We start from the raw sequence: 9,660 nt of genomic DNA, 5'->3' as shown, positions 1-9,660 counted from the left end.
ATTTTGATGAAAACATTTAGAAAGTGCTTTTACTTGGAGAAAAAAAGAAAGAAATTAAACCCCACAAATTCAGAAGTTAATTATAATCTGAAAGAGATCACGTATAAAAATACTTACTTACCTTACCTTTACTTGCAGGGTTCATATTAATACACAGAGTGGTTGTGAGTTACAGAAAATCCTTTTTATTTTTCCATTGCATACACAATAAAAAACAACATTAACTAGTGTCATTCAAATCCCAGACAAGCTCAAGACGTGTTTATTTATTTTATCAAGTGCTAGTTTTGTTGTAATTATAGCTGCAATTGACCGAGCAGCCATCCTTTGAATTTCACAGTATACTTGACAACAAAATGAGACATCACAAAATGATTGGTATGTATATCAGTTCAAATGCTAAATCACTACAGTGACTCATAACACATGAAGACAACATGATTCGACTAGAAATGCACTCGGAGAGTGCCAACCCCGGCCAAGCAGCTCTTTCCCCTCGTAATTGGTTTTACACCATTAAAAAACGCCTCATTACAAGTAAATGGGAAAGTCCAGATTTTTGTTATTGTTTTGTATCCATATGTGTATCCGGATCGTTCTCAAAAACAAACAAACAAACAAACGCTGTCAAAAACATAACCTCCTTGATGGAGTTAACAAGCACAAATACTAAGACCGTGACCATGTTTGATATGTTCCTTTGTCCCATCATCCATCTTCTACTGTTGCTTCAGTCTATTCCAAGTCGTCTAAATGTTCAAAAGTCTCCGTCTGGCATGATGAGAACGTGATGGAGGACATGTGTTTGTCAGAGGCTTGACAGACGGCTTTCTTGGTGTTTATACGGGGAGTTGGTGATGGATTGCTCCACGGGGTGGTCTCGGTTTCTGAGTTCTGGCTATACAATGTGAGTAAGGGAAGTTGTTCTTTCTCGTATGTGTTACTTGGCACTGGAATTAAGGCTTCAGGTGTGCGGTGAATGTATGCTTGGCTCAGAGCCAGGCTGAGGATCGCTGTCTTTTCCTTGTAGAAGCGTAGCTCTATGCCCCGACGCCGCGCATGCACAAGCTCCCTCTGCGCCGCCAGCAGCTCTTCCCCGAGTCGCCCCGGTGACCTCCGCTCCCGCCCGAGCCAATCCAGAGCCAAGCTGCTGCGCATGTACTCATCAAGTCCTCGCTGAGAGTAATAGTTTATCACACTCTGAGGAGGAAAGAAAATAAGCATTCATCTTCATATGCTTGCCTATTCAGAATGTGCTCACAGCTTCGGGGACGCGATATTCCCTCGGCAAGGCCGCTACCTGTCGAGAGCACTGCATTTCCCTCAACGCCTTCAGGGTCCCGTTCCAGTGCAACAGCTGAAAAACTGCCATCATCTCCTGCAGAGGATGAAAAAGAGTACAAAGTCAACCCTTTTGAAATAACAAACGCAAATGTGCAGCTCTGTGTGCAAAGGCCACACAAAGAGAACTGATTATTATGTGGATATTTCTGGAATCCCACACCTAAGCTGTGGACGATTTGTTTGAAAAGATATTGTAAAGTACTGTATGCCCCACGTGTGAACAGCTGCCATGAGTTAAGAACCTAGCGACATCGGTGTTAAACAAAGAGAGCCAACCAAAAATGAACCCAACGGAAAAACAGATGGAAACTATGACTCGTACGTTATCTGGGCTCTAAGTCCATGTTGTACCTTCCAGACTGTTTGCTTTGTTTCCAAGTGTGGCTGTGGCTATAAACATGTGCCTGCATGGAGGTGTGTGTTCCTCAGCAAGAATGATCATGAGTCCATTTCCTCTTACTAACTAATAGCACTCTGCCTGCAGTCATATGCTTATTTACACAAAGGTAGAAACATAAAGTGTTTCACACAAACCCCCTGCTGCTGGGGTCAAACCAAGAGTGAGATGAAATAGGAAGGAGCAGGGCCATCATTCTAACGAATGTGGGTGGAATTGCCACCCAGGTGCAGTGATTTGTTTTTGCTTATTTTGGCGTAATAGTCGCTAATTTTGTAAAATGTTGAAGGATTATATATTAGGACCAATTATGAACACACTATTTGAGATTTCTTCACAAAAAAACATTTCAAACCGAACGAATCATTTTGAAGTAACTAAATCATTCACTTAACTGCATTTGATTTATGAGCACAGCTAAAACAAAAACATAATTTAGCACAAATAGGCCTTGGTCTCATGTTTTACCTGGAACTCCAGCATACTCCGTCCCATGTAGGCATGGAGTAACAAACTGTAGGTTCCTAAACTGGTGCTCGGATCACTGGCATCTTCAACAGAGACCTTTACGGATTGGAGGTGGAGGTCAAGATTCCGGTTAAGACTGAATATTCAGTCATTGTTACAGTAATGCTTAAACTCACAGCACTGTCAGCGGCTGCCTGGTGCAAACTCTGAGTGACGAAACGGGGAGTGATGCGTCGACACGGCAGCTCGTTCACAAGTGAGTTCATCAGAGCCACACGGGCCGCGTCCCTGCGAGCCTCTGCCTGGCTGCCGCACACCTGAGGAGGAGGTGATGTGAAACATCGATGGTGTAAAATGACCAAAAAATGGAAATAAAAGAGAGGGAAAGGATGTGAAATGCAACAATGACAAACATTGACTTTAGTCTGTGTTAACGTGTGAGAGTCACTCGGTTCCATTTCTGTGATTTCACACTTCACGCCAGCTGCTCATGGGATAAGAGCTCAAACCGTCAGTGAGATTATTATGAGACGTATTCACAGATCGCCAATCACATGCGTCCTCCGAGCCGGCAGGGTAACAATGATCACATTGAGAGGATCTGCGGTAATGAAATACAGAGACATCATCTTAAAAAAGCCTTAAAAACGAATGTGATTGTGTGTTAATCCCCCCCAAAAATTACCTTAAGGTGTTTTTTGTAAGCATCTCCCTCTAAATGTGATTCTGGGCCTGTTCTGTTCTAATGTAGTTTAGTTTAAATGAAAAGAACACCCTGCATAATAAAAGATCAACTATGAAATATGTGTAGTAATTAGTCATTCATTTTGGAAAATATTTTTAAGATGTTTCCAGCCAAGATGCACTTTTACTTGGATTGGTTATGAATGTGCACTCACTGCATGATAGTAATGCTTCCAACATCACACGAGGGATAAAATGCTGTAAATGACACAGTGCCAGGACGTCAGACAGCACATAGGATCATTACAAACACACCTTAAAGTTGCCAAAGCAGCTTCCTCCAGGCAGCGTGACGTAGCAGACACACGGAGGACCAGGGGACGGGGCAGACTCATAGAGCGGCGTGCGCTCTCTCTGGATGGAGGCGTCAGATTCACTGGAGGAGCCGTGTGACTGACTCACGTTCCGCTGCTCCCAGAAGTCATGGAGCATGGCCACTACATTTACTACACGCACATAACAAAGGCACAAGGTGAAGACTGACAGGATGGACATGACCGGAGAATAAAGTAAAGAGCTTGAGTGTGAGCGTATTTCACTGAGGCCTATAAATAAATAAAACGGCTCTAATGAAAGGCTTCGTTTCAATTCTGACAAATATTTAAGAATGCCTCAACGTGAACCTGACTGCACACGCCACCCACATGGAAAGCAACATTCCCAGACAGAGTTTAATTAATGTAGATTTGAAGTGTGTCCCTCCATAACTTACACACATCAGCATTTTGTAAGCCGTTGAGTTTTCTGAGCCTGAAGGAGCTTAAACTTTTCCAGAGTGGCAAAATTCACTTCAGCTCAGATTCAGGCGGCATGCAAGGGACAATTTGACTGAGGTTTTGGCGTCTATATTTGCAGGACATTAAATGAAAACGACTAAATATTTGCTACTGAGTTTAACCCAAGGCTGAGGCGTAAGCCTGTCCAGGAGTTACTCACGGTCTTTGAGGCTGCTGTCGGTCTCACTCTGTGGCATGATGCTCTCCTCCACTCTAAACTCACTCATCTTCTTCCAGTTTACTTCAACAAACACATGCTGTCCACTTTATGCATCCAAACGGCACGCACGATCTCTCCGGAGTGAGCAGCAACTTGTTCTCTCCACTCTCCTCCTACATTTCTCCTGTGCGAAGGTCCCACCAGGGGTCTCTCTTTTGAAGTGGACCACCTTTGTCACCCATGCTGCCAATTAACTCAGGGGGCCTCTAGGCACACACACACACACACACACACACACAGCGGTGCAGAGCTGGAATGCTGAGCCCCTCCCTCTGAGCTGTGTATCTGGCTAATCCCTGAACCGAGTTGGACACTCAAAAGACCCAGATCGAGTTGCTAAAAATCCTCATTTTGGTGCATAAAAAACATTTAGTTGAAAGTCAATTATTGGATGCTTTTTAGTTTTCATACAACTCCTGTTTCCAAAATCTTAGTGAGAGTTTTTCCAAAAACAGAATCAGTGATGAGTAGGGGGGGGGGATACTTTTGACTTCACACACAAGCTTGAGGCCACAGGGTCCGAACTCCATTCACTTCACTTCAACATGAATGGCCATTGTTCCAAGTCTGAATTCAGCAGCCCTTCAAAACCATCAAGCCTCAAATGAACCAAATTATGATAAACCAGGTCTTCAATCCTTTTACTCTTATAATTTGCATTCTTGGTGATATCGTGAATCTTTTGAGTGACAGAGAGAGACAGGACACCCGTGTTTGTTTCCTGACTTACTGAATTTGTGCATTCTGGAGCTTATAATGTGTTGCCACACGCTCGTGTCAGCCTCTGATTTGATTGGCTGCTGGGAGGGTGGAGGCAGGGATCTTTTCAAATTGCCATAATGGATGAAAACCTTTGAAGCAGAGCAGTTTCCACCGCCCCCCCCGAATCAGAGCTCTCCAGGAACTTGCCTTCTGTTTAAATCCTGAATCCATAGCCTGCTTACCGGTAGTACTCTTTCCACAGCACTAACTGTTTTTGGCTCAGCAGTTTATTTGAGTGTAAAGAAAACACAAAGATTAAACCCATCTTTAAAATAAAGACGCTCACTCCTCAACAGTAAAGTTCTGTTAGTTTAATTACTACTAAAACGGTTTCATCACAAGTAACAAATATTTACATTATAGTTCTCTGCAGTACAAAGAGAGAAGACGAGCTGCTGCAGATACTTTCATGAGGTCTGCACAATGTTCGCGAACCAAACAAAGGCCTGTTGATGCAAGTTGTAGTCCCCATTCACCCCCAGAAGGAGGCGCTATCCATGCTAGACTTGATGTTATTCTGGTTCTCCCTGGTGGATTCGGTCACCAAGTTGGCTTCTCCCTTCTGCAGACGTCTCCTCTGTGCAGCCTTCTGCTGCTTAGTGAGCTGCCTCCGCACCTTCTGACGGATGATCTCCTGCAGGATACACAAAAACAACAGGTGGTTACACTCCAAACGCACAGGGGGCCTCTCTCTGCAAGCCGGGCATGATGTCTCAACCTTAGGCTCTTTGACAAACAGGACAAAAGGTTCTGAAAGCTCTTTAGCACCATCTAGATGGTATTAGTATTACTTCAAGAGTACTGGTAAAACCAATTCAGCACGAATTTGCTTTCACCTTGACCCTTGTACGTTCCAGAACAGAGAGCTGTATTTTACTTACTGGCGGTATGGTGGAGCAGCTCCCTGCGCTGCCCATCGTGGCTTCGCTGTCTGTCCTCTTCCTCACGTGCTCTGCCACGTGTAGAAGACGGTCTGAATCTCTGCAGGAGAAAACACACAGGAGAAACACTTTTATGGTTTGTTTGTTTCCTTTTAAAATGTTCCCACCCACAAGAGCCATTGCTGGCTTGTAACCACAGCTGTGAGTGCGGTCGTTGATGCTAACCTCGTCAAATCGAATGCCTTTTGACTTTATATTGCGTTTACCTGAACGGTTTGCAATCTTTGTTGGAGAAAGAAAGCGCTGCCAACTCTGGACACTCGTCGTCTGCCTCATCCAAGTCGTCATCCAGTTCCTTCTCGGGTTCTTCTTCACTTCTCACAACAGGTGCTGAATCAGTCCCTTTTTGTTCTTCCCCTCTTTCACCATCATCGCCTTCATCGTCTCGTCTTTCCGTGTCGGCATGCAGGTCGCTGACCTTTACACCTTCCAGTTCCAGTATTGCATGCTCATATTCTTCCATGTCCAAACTGTCTTCTTTTTCTAACACCTCGTCTGTTCCATCTTGATCCTCTTCCTCATCATCACTTCCCTCGGGCCCAGCTGGGTGCAGCAGCGCCCCGTCTCTCTCCAGATCTTTGGTGAAGCCACTCGCCGAGACGTCGACATCGAGAGAACAAGATCGTCTTTGGAAACATTATGGCAAAACCAATGTATAAAATAAAAAATACTGTAAGAATTGCTGTTTGCGGTCACATTTTTTTCATGAAAGATTTACTTTATACATCTTAAAGAAAGCAACCGAGCAGTCACCTGATGTCTTTGAAGGTCGGGAAGAGCTCGCTCTCATAATTGAACCGTTTGGCAAAGAAATCTCTGATGCATTTCACATCTCTATCAAAATACCTGCAACCAAAAACGTGACCGTTCTTAATTGTTTTCAACGCGTGTTCCTAACCGGTCAGTTTAACAAACGAGACACCAACCATTCGGCGTTCAGATGCGACGTAGACACCATCTGAGGGAAGTCGATCATCGTTATGTGGTCCTGGTCGTCTAGCATAAGGTTGAACTCGTTGAAGTCTCCGTGAATCAAGCCGTGATTGGCCAGCTTGACGATGAGCTCCATGAATTCACTGTACAGCGCCGATGGATCCTGCAGCTCATGGACCTGACATCTGAAGGAGAGCCGCAGCACGCAGATTAACCAAGAGAAGGAAGAGGTGGACCGTTAGCGTAAGGCGTGAGCGAAGAACACATACAGAGGATATCCATTGATGAGCTCCATCACGACGGCGTGTCTGTTGTAGTCCACAGGCTTGGGAACAGGGAATCCTCGATCATACAACGCCTGCAAAATTAGGAGGTGACCATCAGACGAGAGCGGATTCCTACCACGAAACAATTCCTGGCGACGCGTCATCTTCCGTCTACCCAACTTCGCCATGTCCCCCGATTTGTTTCATTACCTTCATGTAAGCAAACTCTTTCATGGCAGAAAGGCGGGAGAGGTAGAGCCAGGACATGTTCTTCCTGTGTTTGTGGTAATCTCTCTTGTTCTTCAGGTTCCTGAAAGAAGTGCGACCCAATCGGTGAAGCTTCAGCGCATACTGCTCACTGTTTGGACTCGCGACGATGTATATATCTAGAGGGGGTCAACACAAACACAAACACAGCACACGTGAACATAACTTGTATTTGCAATACAAATCCATGCTTGCATTTAACGATATTTTATCCTCAACACACACATCCACACATCAAAAACAACCGATGAAAGCGCCACTAGACTGAACGGTTTCTACACGCGCGTGCGACGGTCTTGCTCACCGGATTCTTTGCCTACTCCCATTTGGTTTCCAACTGAAAGGAGCACTTCTCTGGAGCACAGGGCTTTCAGAGCCAAGTAGTCGTATCCTCCGTTGGTCAGCCGATAGCCCTGCACGGCTGAAATGAACACATCCTATTAGAGAGCATTAGAAAACAACCGGACCGTGTACCATCTCCACCAGGACTATTGAGGTCCAACAAGCATTCCCTGTAGGATTACTTACTCTTGGTGTGCTCATAGGCCACCAGTTTGTGTTTGACGAGCTCTCTGAGGATCTTGTTGCAGCCGCCGTGTTTGAGGCTAGCTATGGAGGAAAGGAGACTCACTGGAACGATCTCATGGTTCTTCATCCCCATTTCAACCTGCACGAGGGGAAATTCACAGGAAGAGACATTAACTGATGGTCAGAGTTTTGAAATCCAAGCCTGCTTCCCAATCTTATTTAACTACATTTATAACTTTTAGGTGTTTATTTTTGTGGGTCTATGTTTAGGTAACAAAATAAAGTCTATTTGGATTCGAACTCTGCATGATCTCAACTGAGTACTGGTAGCAGTGCCATGGTCTTTAGAACTCCGACACCAAAATGTGAGCGAATACATACTCTCTAAATACAGAATTAAACGTCTCAGATCGTTTATCTGTCGTATATTGTAGAGGAACACTATGAGTTGTGTTTTGTTTCTGGATCAAGCAATGTTTCAATATGTAGGGATAACAAAAACAAAAAAAAAGGAGAAAGAAAATGGACAGATGTTAAAGTTACTGAAACAAGACGCTATTGCTCCATTAAGCTAGCCGTAGCTACGATTTACGTATCAACAAACAACATATTTCACCCACTACAGCGGCGATATATCCAACAAAATATAAATGAGCGGCTGACAAAACGAATCGATGCGAGTTGTGTCAGCTCACGCCTCACAGTGATGACAAATCGACGGCTAGCCTAGCACAAGCTAAAATGAGTTGAGGCAGAATTAGCTCAGTTTGAGCGCGATTTACCGCCGTGAGGACCCGGAAATCATCCCGAGACAAGTATCTCAGCACCACGACGTTCAGCTTCCCCATGTCTCCGTGTATTCAGCAGCGGCTGCGACGAATATTTCAACAGTACGACCCGTTTAAGCGCAGCTCCGCATCGCCAGTAAACACACGTGTAAGGCGGAAGTTCAAAAACGTCACTTCTGGTGTACGGCTGACGTCACCGAAACGTCATACAAGGACGACATTACATTTTCACCCGATATGGGCCCCTCTAAACACACGTGCATATATATATTTAGGGGTCGGTAACATGCGTGGGGTGGGCGCCGCCATGGTTGGTGGTGCCTTGCTCAAGGGCACCTCGGCTGTGCCCTGGAGGTAGGCTGGCCACCAGTCCACACTTCGTATCTTTGTGTGGGCCTTGGATCGGTTCCCAGCCCAAGTCCCAATTTAAAAAGTGGTTTTAATCATTCTTAATTTGTCATTTTCATTGTGAACAAATATGTATATGTATTCCAAATAACAGTTTAATATGGAACGCTGATACTTTAGGTGCATGTAAAAATGAAAGCCCCTACCTGGTCTATATCCATCAGGTGTTTTCACTCATCACTAATGACAGAAAATAGAGAAACCCGATTGAGTGGAATTAGAAGAATCAACCCCATTCAGGGTCCATAAATAAAATAATAATAAATAAACCAAAAGTTGCGTGGACATTTTTCAGAACTGGTGTTTTCAAGGTAATCTGAATAATCCTGCAAACTTTTCCATGACTGAAATATAAATGATAAGCACTGGTAGATGTGTTGTTGGATGCAAGGCTTGTGGGGATTTTTACTTTATTTTATTCTCACGGTTGAATAGGCCCTATAGCATATGTTCGCCATAAGAAATGTGGGTGTACTGTATATAAAAATTCATCATTCATCATTTCTTGTGGCTGCTTCAGATTCACGGTCCTGATGCTTTGAGAGAGGCTTATGCATGTTAATGGGAATATGGCAAACATAGTTTGCGGCATTGGTGCGGCTGCTTTATCTTTTATTGAATGTGTTGGGTATAATTTAATTGATGCTTGGGTGATCTATTGATTTTTGTGTAGTTTAATTGTTAATTTTGATGGATGGGCAGTTTAAAAAGAGTCCCCCCCCCCCCCCCCCAAGGACAATTAAGTATCGGACAATGCATCACAACACGATACGGTGTCCAAAGTGATGCTCCAGGAAACACTGCATCATCCCAGTAAA

At 44.3% G+C, this 9,660-nt stretch overlaps 2 protein-coding genes across 2 annotated transcripts; both read right to left on the bottom strand.

Annotated features, from left to right (window-relative positions):
* Positions 1 to 735: 735 nt before the first annotated feature.
* LOC137918037 (protein limb expression 1 homolog) lies at positions 736 to 3,956 on the bottom strand. Its single transcript, XM_068760780.1, has 6 exons — positions 3,890 to 3,956; positions 3,209 to 3,399; positions 2,386 to 2,526; positions 2,210 to 2,305; positions 1,301 to 1,378; positions 736 to 1,200 (listed from the first exon to the last, which is right to left on the bottom strand). The coding sequence occupies exons 1-6, from the start codon at positions 3,954 to 3,956 to the stop codon at positions 736 to 738; spliced, it is 1,038 nt and encodes a 345-aa protein (XP_068616881.1).
* Positions 3,957 to 5,007: 1,051 nt separating this feature from the next.
* riok2 (RIO kinase 2 (yeast)) lies at positions 5,008 to 8,541 on the bottom strand. Its single transcript, XM_068738445.1, has 10 exons — positions 8,429 to 8,541; positions 7,647 to 7,785; positions 7,423 to 7,539; positions 7,062 to 7,237; positions 6,855 to 6,943; positions 6,579 to 6,770; positions 6,406 to 6,498; positions 5,859 to 6,278; positions 5,593 to 5,692; positions 5,008 to 5,345 (listed from the first exon to the last, which is right to left on the bottom strand). The coding sequence occupies exons 1-10, from the start codon at positions 8,492 to 8,494 to the stop codon at positions 5,184 to 5,186; spliced, it is 1,554 nt and encodes a 517-aa protein (XP_068594546.1). The 5' UTR covers positions 8,495 to 8,541; the 3' UTR covers positions 5,008 to 5,183.
* Positions 8,542 to 9,660: the final 1,119 nt, after the last annotated feature.

Source organism: Brachionichthys hirsutus, chromosome 4 (genome assembly GCF_040956055.1).
Source record: "Brachionichthys hirsutus isolate HB-005 chromosome 4, CSIRO-AGI_Bhir_v1, whole genome shotgun sequence".
NCBI classification, from domain to species: Eukaryota; Metazoa; Chordata; class Actinopteri; order Lophiiformes; family Brachionichthyidae; genus Brachionichthys; species Brachionichthys hirsutus.
This window is presented reverse-complemented; position numbering and strand designations above follow the sequence as displayed.